General features: G+C 47.3%; 1 protein-coding gene across 2 annotated transcripts in view; it reads left to right on the top strand.

Annotated features, from left to right (window-relative positions):
* EVI5L (ecotropic viral integration site 5 like) overlaps positions 1-22676 on the top strand; it is a 1467274-nt gene that overhangs the window by 607470 nt on the left and 837128 nt on the right. For both annotated transcript variants that reach the window (XM_069231736.1, XM_069231735.1), the window contains exon 4: positions 14139-14328. In XM_069231736.1, the coding sequence (XP_069087837.1) occupies positions 14139-14328 (190 nt within the window). The remainder of the gene's footprint in view (positions 1-14138; positions 14329-22676) is intronic.

Below are 22676 nucleotides of genomic sequence, written 5' to 3'. Positions count from 1 at the left end.
GGCAACCAAGTTTCAGGTAGGGCAGTCCTCTGTAGTCTACTTTGGGCATGAGGTGGGTAATGGAAGTATTCTCCCATCAGATGCCAAGATTCAGTGTGTTATAGAGTGGGAAGTGCCTACTACCCAGAATGAAGTGAGGGCTTTTTTGGACTTACTGGCTATTGCTGTAACTTTGTGGCGAACTATGGAGGTTTAGTGGCCCCATTGACTAATTTGACCTCTAAGAAGCAGCCAGGGAAAGTAATATGGACTACAGAGTGTCAGAAAGCATTTGAGGAACTGAAGAAAGCACTATGCACCGCACTGTTACTGAGAGCACCTGACTAGTGTCAGCCTTTCATTGTACAGACAGATACCTCTGACAAAGGAGTTGGAGTGTTGTTAACTCAACAGGATGACAAAGATAGATGGCATCAAGTAGCCTTTACTAATAGGAGGTTTCTATCCAGAGAAGAGAACTGGGTGGCTATTGAGAAGGAGTGCTTTGCCATAGTGTGGACCTTGTGTGCATTCTGTTCTTATTTATTTGGCACTAGTTTGTGGTGCAAATAGATCATACCCCACTGAAATGACTGATGGCTATGAAAAGAGAGAATCCCAAGTTGTTGATATCATCTATATCGTTGATCACAGTGCTGGATTGAGCCACGGGAATGCTGATGGACTTTCCCTCCAGTTTTACTGATCTGACCACCCAACCTCTCCAAGTTAGGAGTTGGATCTGGGTGATCTGATATGGGGGGTCTCTGTTGGGATGGAAAAGTCCTCTGCATGGTACTGAACATGTATTCCTGCCTTGTATGCCCAACAGTAGTAATATCTGGATGCGAAAACCCGGGGAGGAGGGGATAGTGAAAGGCTACTGCCTTCACCAGGAGTTATGCAGCACAAGCGTGGCATCAAAATGTGCAGTGATCAGTAGGAGTGAACAGGTCCTTTTTAAACTGTGTCACTGGAGTGAGTCCTACAGGCCCACTCATTTTTAAAGTTCTACTGCTGTGTGCTCAACTCAGTCTTGGCCTACATCATTTTGGTTTGTGGTGCTATGCCCGCTCTGGAGTGGTGTATCTGTGTTTGATGTATGTGTATCTGGTAAGGTTACAATACAGGGCTCATGAAGTACTGAACAGTGCGTGCATGGTGAGTGCATGTGATCGGTGTATGTGTGTCTATGAGTGGTACAATTCATGGAGGACAGTCCTGTGCAGTGTGAGTAGGTTGTATAGATGCAGTGTGCGTGTTGGTGTATGTGTATATATATATACCCACTATCTATCTATGGATCTGTCTGTCTATCTATCTACAGGGCCCTGGGTTCTATTTTATTTTGGGAGACCCAGGCCTGCATGGTGAAACACGGGTAGGAGGTGGAAAAATTACCCCCTGTCAGATTTCTGTATTGCTGCATCACTGTAAGCTGGGTGGGACACACAGTGGAAAGGGGAGGGCCAGGCTTACACTTCAAAGGTTGCTCTTTAATTCAGTGAGAGGTCACAAGGAAGGGGCTCTGCCAATTCTCAAGAAAGAGATGGAGCTGATAAGAGGATGATAAAGTGTAGATCTAACCTTTCGAAAAACCCTTCACTGTGCCTGACATCCAGGTGTGAATTATAGTTCCTCCCATGGCCTGTGTTGTGGAGCTATCAGCTATGGAGTTGCTCCTGCTATGACAGACTCTTTTTAAAGTGAATTTAGAGAGCAGAGTGGGTAGTTCAAAAAAAGCAGTCTCCCAACATAAACTTTAAATACTCACTCTAAATTACACTTAGTGCCTGGAAATGGACAATAAGAAGGGGCACTTGAGTCCCCAAAAATTATATGCCAAACAGCCATATGGGCTGTGTGAGGAGACAAGCTCTGAAAGACTTCTGCCTGTGACCAGGCTTGAGGGCCAAGGCCGGCTAGTCTCCCTGCTGGGCAAGGTAACCTCATCCATAGGAATACAAGACCACCTGCCCTGGAACCTGGAGCATCAGTACCTGCCTGCTTGCCAAAACCAATGTGCCCTATGAAGAAGAGGAGCACATTGGAGGGTGCAAGGTCCTCTGGGAAGCCTTTTTGGGTAGATTCCCTTTACGAGGTTTGAAAAGAGGGCTGCTGCAATGATCGGGTCATTGCCTTTGTGCAGAACGAATGACAGAGGAAGACTGCTTTGAACTAATCTGTGTGCACTACTGCACTAATTGGGCCGGAGCCCTCCGCAGTCGAAAAGCAGTGCCAACGTGTGCGTGGGAGGGGGGGGCAGCGTGAGCAGAATGTTGTGCGGTAAGGCCTGTAGTCAGTGTGCGGTACTGGTCCGCCACCCCATATGGCAGGAGTGGCTGCTGCCAAGGACTTCACTCTACCAATCGGGCCGATGCCTGTGTAATGCGAGAATAGGGTGACTCTGTATTCCAGTGGGTGTCCCGGACCGGGGTAGGTCTCCGCCTGGCCAGCATTGCTCCAACAAACGTTGTTTAGCGCTGGACTATTGGTCCGTGTAATCCTAGGATGCCCGCCTTCAATTTTAGGACGGGCTCGAGTTAGAATTATTTATTCCATATTTATGTAAGTGATTATTACACCTCCCTACTAATTGCTGGTTGAGAGACACTTGTATTAACTTCTTGATAAATATATGTGGCCCTTATTATTCAGGAGATACATATAGTCACATAAGGTCCTGATGAAGCATCACTGGATCCGTTTGGACCACCAGGATGCGAAACATGTTGACCCATGAGGTGGTAGTCTTTGGAGAATTGCCAGACTCCTCTCATTGATATGTTCTACATTACAAGAGTGATTGATCTTAACTTCTTTATTCACTCTTTTGATTCTAATTTTTAACCTTGGCCCTGACCGTTCATTGGGTCCAATAAAATCCACAGTCCCAGTGGCAGTTTTGAGAGTCAATTTTAACTACTTACCTGCTTTTGATCTCCGTTGATTCTTTAGTCACCTTTGGGGTCACGGCACCACCACATATTAAGATCTCCGGCAAAGAGCCCCCCCGTCAGGGGTGGTGCCCGTCAGACATTGCAGCGCCAGTCTGACGAGGAGCAGCGCCTATGATGAAGCATGACACCCCATGGGTGTGTGAGGCCCCTTGCTCCTAGAATTTAGGACCCCGGTCACTATTTATTTTCTGTTTTATATGATTGGAACAGTGTATCGCTGATTTTCTATGTCCCCACAGCCAGCAAGTCATGTGACCTGCTTGAAGTAGTAACCGAGAGTGCGGCCGCTGTGGACCCTGCACACCTGACCGGGACAAAGGATTCACACCAGGAGCTACATATCATCCTCCTCCCCCTGCCCTACCCCCATCATGGGAGGAACCAGAGACTTACCATGGATAGAGAAGCCATCTTGACCTCTGGTCGCTGTGGAGGCACGACCTCCTGTGAAGGCTTTCTCACAAATGAGTGCAAACCGCTTTGGCCGCATGTGATGATCTCACTTGAATCGATTGCTGCCACTGCTGCTCCCAGGGAAAAGGGCCACACTTAGGAACTCTGATCGCTTCAGTCATTCTAGGTACGGGTAAGATTGATTTGGAGCCAGTTGGCTCTGTGGGAACTCACTGCTAATTAGCACTGGAACACTGACTTTAAAAATTGAATCCTAGTGGGCTATTGAAACTCGGACTCTAGTGGGGCATAACCTGGATGTTGTCTATAGTAAATGGGGAATAGGCACTGTCACTGGGAGCAAGGAGGGAGTGGGACCCCAGGGAAGGCGCTGAGAAAACAGTTAGAGCCCTGACCTCAGGTAAGACTGTTGTATTCTTCATTTGTGTTAGCAGCGGTAGAAAATAAAATACTTCTCTTTTTTCATAAAAGTGAGTATTTGGCTGCACAATTATTTATTTCCTCTGCTGCTCACATTTGGAGCACTGAGCTTGTGTTCACTCCCCTGTATCTCCACCTCCTGTCCCCGACGAAGCTTGGGACTGCTCGGACCATTCTTACCCTGAGAGTCAAGTGAAGGAGTACTTGGCCGGTTACTCAGAATCAACAGAAGGATGGGCCCTGGGACATCAGGAGTGAAAGGTCTCAACCTGCAGAAAGATAATTTGCCAGATAATAACAAATTAAAATATACATGAAATGATACAGAGGAGGAGATAGTCTATTTAAATTGATTTTTCAGGGTTTCCTGACCCCTTCTAGCATCTGCCAGAGTCAGAATGCAAGCAATAATGTCTAATAAATGTATGTAGCAAATTCCCTGTAGCTGCTTAACATATGTTTGTTAATTATATATGTCTGATCAAAACTGTAGTAAGTGCTTTCCCTGTGATAGATTTAGATTCCTTATATCGTTTTTTTATTTAGATAGAAGTAAGGACCCCTTCTGGTCAATATCTTGTTTCAAAGTTTTCCTCAAAGGAATATTGTTATTTCAATTTCTTGGAACTTAGAGCAGTTTACCTAGTAATTCATCTACTTCATTAAAGCATTTATTACACTCTCTTGACGTCAGAAAAGCTGAATCTTTTTATTTGGACAAGATGAACATTACATAAATCTAATCGACTTTTTTTTTATCAGCTAAGGTCCCAATCACAAGGAACAACCCACTTCAAAAAACCTCAGTTCTTATTTGGATTGTATCTTCTACAACTCTGTTGTTAATTGGCTAATCAACTCCTGCTCGGGAACTGTTATGCCATTAATTGTGTTTGATCAATGACTTTGTGTTTCACCACTGCGCATATTAGTTGCTCAATGTTCACCAGTAGCACATTACATGTTGTATTCAGTTTAGCTGCCTATCGGCTTTAACGTGGCATTGGACATTACATTTGGTATTTAGGTTAGCTGCCCATATGCTTTAACGTGGCATTAGACATTACATTTTATATTCAGTTTAGCTGCCTAGTGGCTTTAACGTGGCATTAGACATCACATTTTGTATTCAGTTTAGCTGCCTATTGGCTTTATCGTGGAGTTCGACATTGCAGTTGAGACATTGCAGATGAGCTGTGTTTTTCCACATGATAGACCAAGCTGTGTTTTTCATATTGTGTTTACCATAGCGTGAAAAGAGAGCGTATATTTTGTGTTTACCTCTCTATCCAGCCTGGGAACGAGCGAGCTTGGAGACTTGGCCACTCTCCAACTTGTTCTTTTCCGGCTGTGATTGGAGGAAAGGGCCTGTTAGCAGGCTTTTTACGGTGTCCCTGGGCAGCAGCAAGGGGGAATTTTCCAGGACTTCAGTCAGGAGCGGACGTCAGCTGCCTGACCTCCCGTTTGGGTGGAAAATCTTTCTCGCAGTTGAAAAGGAGTCATCAACCTGCAGGCATGAGAAAGATGAGCAGTGATAGGCCCTACGGTGATGAATTTTTACTTTTATTCTTTGCTTTGAAGTTATGCTATAATATAATCACATATATTTGCTGTGTACATTGCAACTGAGAAGTACTTTGATATATTTTGCTTTCATTGCTGTGACTACTTTTAAACGTGTGCTTCCAACCTACTAATCTCGTCTCTCAGGAACCTCGTGGTGAAGTAATAATAATAAATGTCTTCTATAAACTAAGAAGTGCATTCCAGAGAAGTTTTGTCAGCTGGGTCATAAGATAAGGAAAGCAAAACAGGAACCCCAGGGCACATTCCACCAGAGGGAAACTGGCTGTTACATTCCAGAGGAGAATCATTCCTTTGTCAGACATATGTAAAGTAGATACTTAGTAATCAATTTACAAATCTGTCTAGATTATTATACATAAGCTGACTCAAGTATTGGTCAAGCTACCTTGAAAGTCTTTTCAGTTAACTCTTTGTTTAAAATTACAGTCACTCATATTGGCATGGAGTTTTCTAAAGTCTATGCTCCTCCATGGAAATGATGTGTTGCTTGCCTTTCTGTTCCAACATTTATCATTAGCAATGAAGATCGTAGGATCCAGAAGAAACGGTTGCTAAACTAGAAGTCCTGGTTATGCTTCATAGACATCTGCATTGAAGTCACAAACAATCATTTCTCCTCTTTGGCTTTATATGTTGGTCATGCAAGAAAAAATAGCAGAAAGTTTTTAATTTCCACGTATTGCTACTAAAAGTACTGACTCTGAGGCCATTGCCAGTACAAGGTATTGTGAGTAGTGGAAGCCCCTGAAACCTTAAAAGGGTAAAATACAGTTTAACTCATAAAGTGCAAGCCTTTCAGAGAATAAACATTGGCTCTGTGCAGTGCTTTCACATACATTTTGGCTTGGGGCAAATTCTAAATTGGTTCTGAATATGAATTTTTGGCTTGATTAGCATGAGGACCTCTGTTAATGGACTGAGTGAGATTTCCATTATGAATTTGTATTACAGATTGATTAACCTTTCCTTCCTTGCTAGCTTGCTAGTGTCTTTAGCTGCTTAATGATTATTGCTATCTCATCAAGTGTGTATGCAGAATGCAATTTTGTATCTACTTTCTTGGTGATTTTTAATGCCCGAGTCTTGAATTTGTTTCCTACATGATGGAATTGCTCAGCCTTTTTACCTATGTCTGTTAGTGCATGGTTTATGGTTAAATCCTCATCTATGCCCTGTATGCACTGCGTGACCTTGGAGAACTACTCATTTTGTTTAGGGTGAGTGTTGGTTACTCATTCTCTCTCTATACTAGAGCCGCGGATCTTAACTTTTTGATGTCTGCAGACTCTCACTGAATCTTTACTGGAAGCAGGAGACCTCTCCTAAGCAGGTTCTACAATTTGAACTCCAAGCCAATACCCAAAAATACGTAAAAAGCAATACATAAAATAAATACACATATTGTGAAATATTGTATTTAATTCACAAACAAGTATGTGAAAATCAGTATTTTAATGGGAACGTTCAAAAGGGTTTAATTTCTAAAAGATGAAGCAATATTCTAGATTCTAGCATATGACTTTGACTTTTTTGCTCCAACTCCATGCGCTCTTTTTTCTGTCCGTACAACTACTTCAGTTGAGGCCTCCATCTGTCCATTGGATAGTCCATTTGTAGTACTTGTGCTGCTCCAACGAATAAAGATATGGATCTCAACTATATTTTTAGCTTCCAGTTTCAGACTCCATCAACTTTGCAGAGCACTGTAAAAATATCTGTTTTCAATTTTGCTTTTAACTCCTTAACTGTTGAACCTCCCCAAGTGCTGAGTCCTTTTTTGGCTACTTGGAGTAGTTCGCACTTAGGGCTCCATAAAATGTTTTCCACGTAAGGTATCCACCCCAAAATTATGTTACTTTTTTCTCAACAACTTGGGATTCTAGAGGGACACAGGGTTTGTGGATTCCTCGGAAGGGGACCGAGTAAATAAGCAAAATATAGGTAGAGTTTGAATTTTTTGAGGGGTGAAACAGGAGAAAGGTGCTCCAGATAAATGCCTGTTTTTTTCCCTAAAAACGGCATCAATTAACAGTTTGCTGTACCACCATTTTCCTAGCTTTCAGGAACATGCAGAGCTGAATAAAAAAAAACTATTTTTTAACCACAGTTTTGGCATTTTGTCAAAGCGGTAGCCCATTTTCCTGTTTTTTTGTTCTCTCAGCCTACTTCCAGTTTATGGTGTAAACTAGTGTGAAACCCATAGGTGATCCAGGAAAGCTATAGATTTCTAAATAGTAGACACAATTCTGAATTCAGCAAGAGGTAAAATGTTTAGATCCTCAAGGGTTTCCTAAAGAAACTAACTGTTGAAATAAAGAAAAACTGAAAATGAGTAGTAAAAATGGCTTTTGTGACAAGGTTTTCATCTAACATTTTGGCACGATGGCCGATTTTTAAAAGCAGTATACCATTATGTCTGCTATACCCTTTTGGTTGTGGGGATGTGTAGGGTTTTTCGGTTCTCCAAGGTACCCAGAGCCAACAACTGAGCTGCACTGTACAACGGTTTTTCATTGTGTACAGAATATAAACCAATCCGTATGGTGAAATGTGTAGAGTGAAAAATGGATATCAAGGAAACCTATGTATTTCTAGAATATGCAGAAGATATCTGGACTTTAGGAGCAGTAGTTACTTGTACATCCCTAAGTTTGTAGATACCCATACTAGCATATGATTTGGAGGTTATTTTTTTTAAATGTCTTCTTATTACATAGTGGCTTACATTCGGAAGGCACAAGTGCAGCGAAATCCAGTTGGCAATAACAAATGTTGTACTATTCTATGCTCCTGCATGTCTTCCAGTTAAAGAATGGTACCTCACTTTTGTGGGTAGGCCTAGTGCCTGCGACAGGAAACACCCCAAAACTGAACATAGATAAATCATATTTTTCCACTCAAAAGTGGCCTTTTTTTGTGTGTAGTTGTTCATTTTGGGCCCTGGCTAAGCTGACACCTAGAGAAACCATGCAATCCTGCACATTCTTGAAACCTAAACAACTAGGGGAGCCCAAGAATGTGTGACTTGCGTGGCTTTCCCTAGGAAATTTTAATCAGAAGCCTTTGCAAACGTCAGACTTTGGTAAAATAACACACATTTTCCCTCACATTTCTGTTTACAGAAAGTTCTGATATCTGCAGGGAGTCACAAATTTCCTACCAGACAGCATTTCCCAAACTCTCCCGATAAAAATAATACCTCACTTGAAGCTCCCTCCTTCGTAACCACAGTAGGAGGAGAGACCATGCCAGTATCGGGGGGAGATGTCCAGTCCACTGCCATCCGCCAAACACTCACACTATGTGTTCTCAGTTACATGTAGAGGCTGGCATTCATCGGGGTCCAGCGGCCCCTCCCAATAATCCTCAAGCCCTAGCCCAAAAAAAAAAAAAAAAAGGGGCACAGGCTCTGACCTGGGTGGAATGCCTCCACTTGGCGCCAGAGTTGGTGTCAGATGACGCCCATCCGACTCTGTGTCACAGGAAGGGATGAGCATGGGGACTGCGCCGCAAGGGACATAGAAAGTAGAGCTGCCACTGGGGAAGATCAAGCTGGATTGACCGGCACCGGTGCGGAGCCATACATAGATCTAGGGGCCCGTCTGGTGCCAGTGATGAACCCACCAGTGGAAGACCGGTAGCTGGGGCTTTGAAGGTGCCCCAGTGGGGACTTCATTTGTTTTGAGGATGAGGGAGATTCTTTTGCTATGTTGGTGAGGAGGGTGACAGTGAAGGTCTTGAAGGAGGGGCTTCAGCTGGGAGTGACTCCATCAAAACCACTTTTCACACTTAATAAAGCCTTCACAAATGTCCTACTCTGTGCCTAGTCCAAGCCCTGCACAGATGCTCCTGTGAATAGTACAGTTGTCTACCACCATTGCCCCATGGGACCCCAGTTTCCTCACATAGAACCCCACCCGAAGAGCTTGGTGTCCTAGCCTCCTCTTCCAGAGTAAATACTGGCACATTCCCTGCCTCTCCATTGGAAAGGTAATCCAAGAGGCTGGATACCCTGGTAAAGAAGATATTTTCTTCTGCCAGCCTGGCACTGTGTTCGGTGAACACCGCATGTCTTTTGAGACGATACTCCCTTTCGCTCTGGGACTCAGCTGCGCAGGTGCTGCCTATGGTCTCAAAGGAGGTCCGAGTCATACTCTCCCAAGCTATTGCTGATGGGAAAGACACAGTAAGTTTGCCATACACTGTGGGCTGGATACAATTGACTCACTAGACAGAGTGGCTTCATTGTCGGTGGCCCCTATATGCCACACTGGTTTGCGAATCAATTACTTTTTGGTGACTGTCCAGGCCTCACTCATGGGCATGCCCTTCAGTGACTTTTGTCTCTTCGGAGACAAGGCAAACTCAGCCCTAGAGGGCTTAAAGGGCAACATTTCTATGGGCTGGTCATTGGGCCTTTCCATGGCCCCTCACCACCCCCAGTCTGCCTTTCACCCTTTAACTCCATTCATGGTCACAGAAGGGGTTCCCAGCTGTGTTTCTACCCGCCCAGCCATCACGGCACACAGGCTTTCCAGCCCTTATGTGGCTGAGGACGCAGTACCAACAGACCTCTTGGGTCAGGTAGCCAGAAGTCAGGCCAATATTCAGCTCCCCCTGCCCCCGACAGCAGCAGTCTCTAAGCCTCTTAAGTTTTCCCTCCAACCATCATGGGCATCCAGTGGGAGGCAGGTTACACCACCTGCTCCACTGGAGGTCAATAACATTCGACCGCTGACATCTTCAAATTATCCAAAGAAGTTACTTTCTCCCCTTTGTGACTTCCCCTCCACCTACTTGTGACAGGATGACAGAGGACCACACCTCATTACCCAGCCAGGAAGTGGTAAGTGTCTTGGCCAAGGGAGCCATAGAGAGGGTGCCAGCATCATAAGTAGGTAGTGGATGTTATTCCTTCTACTTTCTAGTGTCTAAGAAGGATGGAGACCTCCGTCCTATCCCAGAACTGTGCCCTCTCAATTTCTTTCTGAAAAAGGAGAAATTCAAAATGCTCACACTCGCTCATGTCCTGTCTGCCCAGGACAGTGAGATTGGATAGTAGCGTTGGACTTGCACAATGTATTCTTCCACATTCCTGTTGTGCCTGCCCACAGATGTAGCCTGCAGTTCACTGTCACAAGCACTTTCAGTTTGTCGTGTTTCTCAGTGGCCTTACCAGCACCCCTCTGGTGTTCCCCAAGGTAATGACGGTGGTTGCAGCTCATCTGCGGAGATCAGGGGTACCATTATTCCCATATCTCGATGATTGACTGTTGAAGGCGAGCTCACACCAGGCAGTTGTCTCGTACCTTCAGGCTATGGCTGACCACCAGCACTCACTGGGGTTCACTATAAACATGCCAAAGTCACACCTAATCACTTCTCAGTCATTACCTTTCACTGGAGTTGTTCTGGACACTGTGTAGTATTAGTCTTAACCTCCTGAGTAGCAATTTTAGGAAACTCAGACTATGACACCAAAATTTCAGCCTCTATCCTAGGTTTCGGTGGGACTGACTCTGAGGCTGCTGGACCTCATGGCCTACTGCAGCCTACTATGGCCACATGCTGGTTGATACATGCAGGCTTTGTGGGTGCAGCATCAGGGGAATCTCTCAGTCGTGGTCCAGATCTCGGAGGGCATTACAGACAATCTGCAGTGGTGGCTGACTGTCTGCGTTTGGATCAGCAACAGACTTCTCTCCCTTTCCCAACCAGATCTGATGATAGTGATGGATGTCACTCCTCAGATGGGGAGGCCATCTGGGAGAGGTGGTGATCAGAAGGTAAGGCTAGTGCAGGTGTTCATGGACAAGACCTCAGTCATGTGGCATGTGGTACTACAACAAACAGGGTAGAGGGGTCGTGGACTCTCTGTCAAGAGGCCCTGTGCCTCTAGACGTGGCTAGAACGTCAGGCCATTTCCCTGGTGGTTCAACACCTGGCAGGCTCTCTGAATGCCAGAGTGGACAAACTCAGCCAAAGAAGCCTAGCAGATCACGAATAGTGTCTCCAGAGATGCTGCACAGTCTCTTTCAGCAGTGGGGAGAGCCTTGGTTAGATCTGTTCGCCACCTCTGCTGCACAATTCTACACATTGGTGTTTTTGTCTCTGGTAGAGCTTCAGCTTCCTGCACGCCTTTCCGCCAATACCACTTCTGCCCAGAGCCTGGACTAGGCCCAAGTCATCCTTGTGGCTCCTGACTGGGCTCAGAGTCTGGTATACTGAGCTGTTCAGTATGTACATGGGTCCTTTGATCAGACTGCCCCTTCGGGAGGATCTCCTGTCGCAGCAGCAGGGGAGAGTTCCCCACCCAAACCTGTGGACACTCTGCCTTCATGCATGGAGATTGAGTGGTGACAGTTGACCGCTTTTAACCTTCCGCCAGAAGTCTGTAATGTTAGTTTGACAGCTCAGCATCCTTCCACATAGGTGGTATACACTGGCCATTGTAGCACTTTTGTGGCAGGTGTACAGTCAAACAGGTTGACCCTTATCTTGCCTGCTTTCTCAAGTTCTTTTATTTATCCTTACTCTGGTCCAGCAGAGCTCTGCATTGGGCACGTTGACGGTTATTTATCTGCTATCTTGGTTTTTATGCGGCTGCCAGATCAGCCCTCCCTCTTAAAGTCCCCTATTGTAAACAGGTTCCTTAAAGACCTGTAGCACATTTTCTCCTGGCATTGTTATGCCTCAATAGTACCTTAACTAGGTTCTTACCTTTCTAATTATGCGCTCCATTTGAGCCTCTTTATACTGGCACTTTTAGGCACCTTACTATCAAGATGGCCTTTCTGTAGGCAATTTAATCTCCTCAGAGGTTCTGTGAACTGCAGACGCTGTCATCTCAGCCTCCATACATCTCTTTTTTCCCTAGACAAATTGGTCCTTCAGACTCGAGTATCCTTCTTGCCTAAAGTAGTCACCCCTGTTCCACGTAGGCCAATCACGTTGCCTACCTTTTACGCTCTCTCTCATCCCTCTAAGGAAGAGGAGAGACTCCAAAGGCTGGACCCAAAAAAAGAGGTGTTCTTCTACCTAGACCACAGAACCGTTCTGGACGGACAATCAACTCTTCATCAGGTATTTACCTCCATCTGCCCCCCGGGGAGGCAGAAAGACTGATGCCCCATTTTGTTGAAGTGGAGGCATGGTAATGTCCATGTCCATGATGGACAGCCCCCATCCCTGTATTAAAAAAAAAAAAAACTCTCCCTTATGTCTAGTTTGCTTTTTTGCCCCCTCCCCCACAGGGGAAGGTCAGGGAAATTACCCCCATCCGCCCGGTGGGGGAGGAGGGGCAAAGGGACTATAACAATTAAAAGTGCTGGGAGAAGTGGGGAACGCACAAGCCTTTGCCTAAAGAGTCGCTCCCCCTTTCCTGGTGCCTAGTCTGTGGATCCCTGCTTGGGGATTCCACTCCTGTGACGATCCCCAAGCAGGGATCCACTCAGGAGAGGTAGCATTAGAAAGGGGAGGTTTTCCTCTTTCAAACAATACCTCTCCTATACAAATCAGTGCTTGAGGGCTGAGAAATGCGCCCAAGCACTGATTTAGTGATAGTAAACCAAAACCATCGTCTTGTTTTACTTTCCTGTAGTTATGTCAGTGTGCCCTGCTCACTGATCATCATTACAGGAGAAAATAAATAAAATCAGGAAGCTCTTCGTGAGCATCCTGATCAAAATAATAATAATAAAGGACTCCCTTTGGTGCAGAGCACCAGAGCAGCCTTTAAATACATCCCCAGTGTCTGTTGTTTAGTAATCTACTAATAATATATAGGGCCAGATGTATCAACAAACCATTTTACGATTCTCTAATAGCGATTTTTAAGAAGTCGCTATTTCTGAATCGCAAAATGGTATGTATCATATTTGCGATTCGGTAATAGCGATTTCTTAAAAATCGCAAATGCTATTACCGAATTGAGATACCGGCCCCATTCGCACCTATGGGCCTGTAGGTCCATGTGTGCGAATTGTTTGCATTTCCCAAATTGCGAATTCCAGTTAGGAATTTGGGAAATGCGAAACCCAGGGTGCTGGGGGCCTAAGGCCCCCACTGCTGCACCCCAAATATTTGTTTATGAACATGTAAGGCGCACAAATGCCAAAGGGGCATGTGTGCGTTACATGTCAATTTTAAAAATGCATTTTTCATGTATTTTTAAAATTTGCACATGCTTACCACCAAGTTCAACTTGGTGGTAATAGCGATTCCTTAATGCCCAATTTGCATTAAGGAATTGCTTGTTACATGTGTTTTAGAAATCGCACATAAGGGTTCCTTATTTGTGATTTCTTATTTAGAGAATCACAATTTGCGCTTCTCTGAATGGGCTCGCAATTTTAAGGAATAGCTATTTTGGCGATTCCTTAAATTTGCGTTGCGAATGCCTTTCATAAATACTGAAAGGCATTTTTGCATTGGCAAACGGCCATTCGCACCGTTTGCGAATGCAAAAATGGATGATACATCTGGCCCATAATTTTTTTAATATTTGCAGATACCCTGAGTAGGTGTTGGGGACCTCCAGGGGTCTCTGGACCACAGATTAAGAACTACTGTACTACAGCATTGAGTAATGGTAGTCCTGCATTAGTTTGTTTCACAGCTTCCCAAGCCGACCTTTTCTCGAATGTCCTCTTTGTTGTGTAAGATGACTGCTTTCCCTTATCTGTACTGTCCTAGGTTTCTCAACAAGATGATTATATATGCAACTGTGTCAGATTTTATAAGTTATTATCATCACAGTGACTTGTACTGTTCTGGCAGACTCCTGGAAGCAGATTCAAAGTCCTTGCGCTCGATGAATGGTTCGCGTAGGAATAGCGGCTCCTCGCTTGTCTCCAGCTCCTCAGCCTCATCTAACCTGAGCCACTTGGAGGAAGACACTTGGATCCTCTGGGGGAGGATTGTCAATGAATGGGAAGATTGGAGGAAAAGGAAAGAAAAACTGCTGAAGGTGAGTGATGCATTTGCAGCAAATGGGATATCAGCAGAGATCACACCGCTTGAGCACATTTACATTTGTTTACAAAAACCAGTGCTAAAAAGGCTGTATAACTTGGGCAAAAGCTCTGTCTCTAATGGGTACTTCGAATTACAGATTCCCTACCTTGTAATGTCCCTCAGGCGCCACACTGGATCTGAAGATTGTTTTCATAGCAATATTTCCACTTGCTGATAAATGGTGTCGTGCAGGTCCTCGTTGGCTCCACAACACCCCAGAAGTGATAGAGGCAGGTGGCGTATAAGCACTATCCCTCCAGTTTGACGTCCATTCCTGTCTTTCCGTGCCTTTTGATGTAGATTCTGAGCTCCACTTCCAATTTTGTTGACTTTATGACAACTTCCAAAATGATTCACAGTGTGCTAGAGAACAATACTCCCACTGAAAATTGCAGGTTTCAGACCATGCTACAGAATGCAAATTTCAGCCACAAAACCCCACAAGGTGTCACTTTGGTGTCTAGGATCAGGAGATGACTCTTAAGTTGTGTGATAAGTGCACTTTCATGCACCCGAAGGTGATCTAGGACGAGAAGGTGAAGTTGTTTGTCTGCGAGCACAAGAAGTTGCGGCCTTCATGTAAGTCATGCTCCAAGCCACAGACATGATTCCAGGGCCGCTTCCGTTCAACTTCATGCTCTAATTCTTTCGGTAAGTCAAAATCCAAGTGCTTATGCAAGCAAGAGAAAGCGAAGCAGGACTTGACCCCTTTCCGCTACCCTGACTCTGGAAAGAAGGTTCAAAAGCGTCACAATGTAGGTTGCACACCTTCAAGGTTACCGACCATTCCTCAGTTGGTCCCAACCTGCCTGTAATTTCCCAGGCCATTATCTTCCCCCGCAGCAAACTGAGGCTTTCAAAGAGGCCATGTTGCAAATTTTCAGTGCACTTCCAGATTCCTCTGCTGCACCTTTGAACTCGAAGGAACCACAAGGGCCTCCACTTGGGTTCACGCACATGGGTCCCTTCATGGTGCTGTCTGTCCCTTGAGACTTGTTACCTGGGCTCCACAAACTTCTGGGTCGATTTCTATTCTGGCAGCTGATTCCTGCCACTCTAACTCTGGTTGCCCATTTTAACCCCAGCACCAAGGCTGGCCCTATCTTGTTCAAAATCATACTACAAAACTACACAATCCAAGCCAGTTGTAATGCAGCCTGACTCTAACCCTATGGCTCTACTGCATTGCAATTACATGCAGAGGCTCAGTTATGTTTTTGGTTCTGACTCTTATCTTGTGTGAAAGCAGGTTATACCCCAAGATGTTGGTGGTGATTATGATGATGAGGGGGAGTGTTTTTCCCCATCATTATGTTGATGATGCCTTATACCTTGATTTACAGATTAGGTAGGCAGCCAGACAACACTACCAACTCATCTGAGCCTCCAAAAGAACCGCCTTCAAAGAACTAATCAACAACAATGCACACAGCCATAAGGAGCTCTTCAACATCATGAAGGAACTCTCCAACCCCAGCTCCAACGACATCAACTCATCTGAGCCCCCAAAAGAACCGCCTTCAAAGACCGAATCAACAACAATGCACACAGTCATAAAGAGCTCTTCAACGTCGTGAAGGAACTCTCCAACCCCAGCTCCAACGACATCACGCCATCCCAAGACCTCTGTGACTCCCTAGCCTCCTACTTCCACCGCAAGATTGCAGACATCCACGACAGCTTCAGCACCCAGAATACACCCCCCCTCCCCCAGCAACCACCAACACCACAGATTCACCTCCGATCAACCTTCTGTTCTCCTGGACCCCCATCGACGACAACGACACCATTAAAATCATGAACACCATCCACTCCGGCTCTCCATTTGACCCCTGCCCTCACCACATCCTCAACAAAGCAAGCTCCTTCATCGCACCCCAACTACGGAAGATCATCAACAGCTCCTTCGAGTCCGCCACCTTCCCGGAGAGCTGGAAACACGCCGAGATCAACGCCATCCTCAAAAAACCAGAGGCAGACCTAAAGGACCTCAAGAACTTCCGGCCTATCCCCCTGCTCCCCTTACCGGCAAATGTCAGTGAGAAGGCCGTCTCCTTTCTAGAGGAGAACCGCACCCTGGACCCTTCCCAGTCCGGATTCAGCAGCAACCAGAGCACCGAAACCGGCCTCATCGCCGCGACCAATGACATCAGAACCATACTGGACAGCAGCAAAACCACGGCCATCATCCTCCTGGACCTCTCAGCCGCGTTCGACACCGTAGCCACCACACCCTACTCTCACGCCTCAGCAATGCTGGAATCCGCGACAAAGCCCTGGACTGGGTCACCTCCTTTCTCACCGGCAGAACCCAGAGAGTCCACCTCCCCCCATTTCGCTCAGAGGCCACCAAAATCATCTGCGGCGTACCCTGGGTTTCGACCCTCAGCCCGACCCTCTTCAACGTCTACATGGCCCGCTCGCTAACATCGCCCAATCCCACAACCTCAACATCATCTCATACGCCGATGACACCAAGCTGATCCTCTCCCTCACCAAGGACTCCGCCAACACCTACCTCCACGAAGGAATGACGGCCATCGCCGAATGGATGAGGAGCAGCCCACCTTCTCCCGTCTCCCCTCCTCAGCGCCTTGAGACCCTTATGGGTGAGTAGTGCGCTTTACAAATCCCTGATTGATTGATTGACTGCTGCCTTATGACTGGGATTTTCTTACTGTGAACCCCTCAGCATTGGGCCTTAAAATTAATTTTCAATGACTCCACTGGGTAGAGAATTAATGTTGATGCCTTTGGCGGATGCATATTTTCATATGCTAGTCTGGCACTGCGATTTGTAAGCTCAGATTGCCTGCAGGGCTGCTACACACATGCCTTTTGGGACTTGATCAGCAAAATTTTGCTGGCTGTCCTGGAAAATATTAGAGCCTCTTTGACTCAGCTGATATATGGTGGACAGGATACAGCCAAGTACATTATCCGCGCATGTTGGAATACCACAGATTGCCTGGGCAGGGCAATCAATACCAGTGTTGTACTTCATAGACACGCATAAATGAGGTCCACTGGATTGTTTGTTGACGTACAGGCCTCCCAAACAAACATACCATTTAATGGGTTGTACCCCTACACGGTGGCGGAGGACTCTGCTTTAGAATACTTTAAAGACAGCAGAAGAACTGCATGTTCCTTGGGGCGGTTGACCCCAGCCAAACAGTTTCTGCTTCAGTTCTGGAACCTCAGAAAGCTGGCACATAGACATAGACAGTCTTCCCGGCCAGTGATGCAGCAGGCGACCCAGTCCTTTCAAGGTTGTGGACCTGGGTCTGGCAGTCAGCGCGCGTACCGGCAGGAGCATCCGTCTCTCAACTCCTACTCCCCTGCTACAACATGCACCAGACGGCTTTAGTTTGCCTTTAGTAGCACATGCTCCACCAGTGAGCAAAGGATGCTTTTCCTCTTGGGTTGGTGATCCAACAAGTCTGAAAGGGGTGGGTCCTACAGATTGTTCAAAAAGGTTATGCCCTGCCTTTTCTCTTCTCTTTGCCCTTTGGACCTTTCTGTGTTTGCTGGACCAACTATCTTTGTTCAAATCACCTGTTGTAATAAGGTTTATTAAAGATTTGATACACCTGTTTCCTAACGCGCCATTTGTTATGCCACCAAGGGACCTTAACTCAGTCTTCATATTCCTCATTTGTGTCCCTTCTGAGCAAGCACATAGCTGCTTGCTGTGTTTCCTGACCTTCATAACTTTCTTGCTCATTGCGAGTACATCAGCTAGTCGTGTGGGTGAACTAATGGCACTTTCAGGTCAACTGCCCATAGACCACCTTTTTGCTGGACAAATTGGTGCAGAGGACTGGAGCTCTTCTTACTAAAAGTCATTGAGAGGCTCCATCGATTGGCCACCAAAAGGGCTTTACGCTTTTTTATACATACCAAGGATCATCGAGTGGATGATCAGCTTTTTGTGGGGTTCTCTGGATCATAGAATTCGGAAGGCTTTATGGAATACAACTTGTCAAGGTGAAAATTAATCGGCACCAAGAACTGCTGTGCACTGGCCTAGTATCAGCCCTATGAAGGCTTGAGAGCCCATTCTTCTGCAGGCAGGTCGCTCCCCGCTCCGCCGCCCACGCCACCTTCTCACCGTCTTTTCCTTAGCTTCTTTTCCTGCCGCTGCCTTCCCCTGTGGCCCCTCCCGCCTCCCCCTCCTCTTCACCGTCTTTTCTTTAGCTTCTTTTTCCCCAGCCGCTGCTTTCCCCAGCGGCCCCTCCCACCTCCCCCTCCTCCTCACCGTCTTTTCTTTAGCTTCTTTTCCCGCGGCTGCCTTCCCCTGCGGCCCGACCCCCCCAGCATTCCCATTTGACCAGCCCTCCCTCCTCCCAGCTGCCACTCCTAGCCTCCCCTCCTTTTATGGCAGCCCCGTCCGAGCCAAGACCACGTCCAGCGCCAGTCCCCCTGGCCCTCTCATACAAACCTACTCCCCCCTCACCCTCCACTCACTCAACCCAGGCCCCCGCCCCACGTGCACCCCTTCCAGCCCCATACACACTCATGGCCCCTTCACCTGCCACACCTGTCATTTCTCCTGCTCCACATCCCTCACACCACACACCAACCATAGCGACCCCCCTTCAACAAACACAACACCCCCAACGCAATACTCACCTGCTCTGCCCCCACCCCTACCAACCAACCCCGCCGCACACCAGCCCACAACCAGAACACACCCCGCAACAACACCCTCATGCGCCACACCAATACCACCCACCACAACCACCTCAACTGCCTGCTCCTCAACACCCGCTCCCTGCACAAACATGCCATAGAACTCTGGGACCTCATCACATCACACTCAACTGACATCGCCTTCCTCACGGAAACCTGGACCAACCCCTCCTCAGAACCCGACATAGCCATCGCCACCCCCAAAGGATACAAACTCCAACGCAAAGACCGCCTCAACAGGCCAGGTGGTGGCATCGCCATCCTACACATGGACACCATAAAAGTCACCACCAGCTCCCAAGACACTGTTGACAACACAGAACACATGCACTTCCTGATTCACATTAACAACAACTCCACCCTCAGAGGTACATTAATCTACAGACCACCAGGACCACGCCCCACCTTCTGCGACACCATCGCCGACACCATCAGCTCGCACGCCCTCACCTCCACAGACTACATCCTCCTCGGTGATTTCAACTTTCACTTGGAAAAATCTACAAGACCACAACTCTACCTCCCTCATAGACAACCTCGGACTCAGACAACTGGTCACCGCACCCACCCACTCAGCAGGAAACACGCTCGACGCATTTTTCACCTCAAGCCAACACATAGACTACACTCACACCACCGAACTCCTCTGGACTGACCACCACTGCGTCCCCTTCTCCTTCACCAAACCCCCCCACACACCACCATCAACACACCATACCCTACCGTATGTGGGACAAGATCCCCACAGAACGACTAAACTCCCAACTGGCTCACAACCCTCCCCCCCCCCACACCAACGACCCCAACACAGGAGCACACAACCTCTCCAAATGGATCACCACCTGCGCAGACACACTAGCCTCCCTCAGAAAACACATCACCACCCACAACATCAAGAACGCCCCATGGTTCACCCCGAGCTCCAGAAGTCCAAGCGCAAATGCTGCCAAGCGGAGAAAATATGGCGACTAGAACCCTCCACAACCATCTTCTCCACCCTTAAAACAACCTTTCGTACCCATCACCAACTCATACGCACTGCCAAAAGAGATCACTACAAGACACGCCTTGACAACAACTCTCAAAACAGTAAAGAACTCTTCACCATCATTAATGAACTTGCCAAACCCAAAGCCAGCAACATAGACCCCTCACACACACAGCCCCTAAGTGACGCCCTATACAACCACTTCCACCACAAAATCCTGGACATCCACAACAGCTTCATACCGCACACACCCACCGCACACACCTAACCCAACCCCCACTCGTGACCCCCCACCACACTCACCACCTGGGCCCCCACCACACATGAAGAAACCGTAAAAACCATGAACTCCATCCACTCCGGATCCCCCTCCGACCCCTGTCCACATCACATCTACAACAAAGCCAGCCCAACCATCGCCCCCATACTCCGCAACATAATCAATTCCTCTTTCGACTCCGCCACCTATCCAGACCGCTGGAAGCACGCGGAAATCACTGCTCTCCTAAAAAAAAAAGCCGACCCGGAGATCCTCTCCAACTATTGCCCCATCTCCCTCCTCCCTTTCCCCGCCAAGGTTGCCGAGAAACTAGTCAACGCCCGCCTATCCCACTTCCTCGAAAAAAACAACACTCTTGAACCCTCAAAATCCGGGTTCCGCAAGAACCACAGCACGGAAACTGCCCTCATCGCATGCACTGACGACATCAGGACCAAAGTCGACAAAGGCGAGACCGTGGCACTCATCCTCCTAGACCTCTCCGCAGCCTTTGACACCATCTGCCACCACACACTCCGCACACGCCTCCACAACATAGGAATTCGCCACAAAGCCTTAGACTGGCTCACCTCCTTCCTCCCCGACCGGACCCAGAGAGTCCGCCTTCTACCTTTCCACTCCACCACCACTACCAAGATCACCTCAGCCCCACACTTTTCAACATCTACATGATCCCCCTAGCCAACATTTTCCGAGCACACAGTATCACTATCCTCTCCTACGCAGATGACACCCAACTCATCCTCTCCCCCACCCGCAAGCCCACCACTGCCAAAACCAACCTACATGCTGCTCTCCTCGACACCGCCAACTGGATGACTACTAACCACCTCAAGCTCAACTCCAACAAAACCGAGATCGTCATCTTCGGCCCCAACAAAACCACATGGGACGACTCCTGGTGGCCCACCGCCCTAGGCCCTGCACCCACCCCTGCAAACCACGCACGCAACCTCGGCATCATCCTGGACCCCTCCCTGTCCATGACACAGCAAATCAATGCCCTAACCTCCTCCTGCTTCCACACACTCAGTACTCTAAAAAAAAATCCTTCAAATGGATTCCCCCAGAGACCAGGAAGACAGTCACCCATGCACTCATCAGCCGCAGACTAGACTACGGTAACACCCTTTACGCCGGCACCATACTCAAACTCAAACGCAAACTCCAGAGAATCCAGAACACAGCCGCACGCCTCGTCCTTGGCCTCCCCTGCCACGAACGAATCTCACCACACCTCAGATCCCTTCACTGGCTCCCCATAGACAAAAGAATCACATTCAAGATCCTCATCCACGCTCACAAATCCCTCCACAACACCGGCCCAACCTACCTCAACGAAAGAGTGAACTTCCACACGCAACCTCCGATCAGCCGACCTCGCCCTAGCCACAGTCCCCCGCATCCAACGCAAAACCACAGGAGGCAGGTCCTTCTACCTCGCCCCCAAAACCTGGAACTCCCTCCCCACCAATCTTCGCAAAACCAAAGACCTCCTGCTCTTCAGAAAGAACCTCAAGACATGGTTGTTCGAACAGTGACCCTCCCTGCCCCCCCCCCCTTCCCAGCGCCTTGAGACCCTCACGGGTGAGTAGCGCGCTCTATACATTTTTTTGACTGATTGTTTGATTGATTCTACATGGGCCAATGGTACTACCACTGAATTGTGCAAGGAGTTCCTGTCCTTGAAAATCTGCCAGGTTGCCACATGGGAATTAGTGCATCCCTTCACGAAGCATTACTGCCTTGACAGCCCGGTCCAGTGGGAAGGACACTTCATCCGCTCAGCTTCGGTCCAGTGGGAAGGACACTTCATCCGCTCAGTTTTGCAAGACTTTTATGTCTAAGCCCAGTCCACAGAATCTTCACCTTTTAGAGATAATGCACTGGAATCTGTTCTAAACGTGAGGAATCTGCTGTTCAAAGTATCCATCAGAATAAGAAGCTACTTCCCTTCAGTAACACAATTTTTGGGGGATAATCTATCTAACTGCAGATTCCTTACTGTCCTCCTACCTCCCTGTTCTGTGGAGTGATCTCTTTTTACTATCTAAAAAGGTCCCAAATCTGCACTCTGTAACAAACAGTTGCTTTGTCCTCCTCGTCTGAGCATGTGGAAAGTTTCATGTGGAAAGTTTCAAGCAAGAAACAGATGTTAGAGCACAGTGGTGGCGCTGATGTGCGCCTCCGCTTAGTCTTTTCAGAGGAAAATAAAGCCAAAGCCGAGCCACAGGGCATCACCTAGCAACACACTGGAGCACGCTATAAAAAGTTTCAAGATGCAGTCTAGAGCGTATCTCTTCAAGAGAAAAGATTCCCTCTTTTATCAGGGATGCCC

Source organism: Pleurodeles waltl, chromosome 4_2 (genome assembly GCF_031143425.1).
Source record: "Pleurodeles waltl isolate 20211129_DDA chromosome 4_2, aPleWal1.hap1.20221129, whole genome shotgun sequence".
Lineage (NCBI taxonomy): Eukaryota > Metazoa > Chordata > Amphibia > Caudata > Salamandridae > Pleurodeles > Pleurodeles waltl.
Note: the sequence above shows the minus strand (reverse complement) of the source record. Positions and strands in the feature narration are given on the sequence as shown.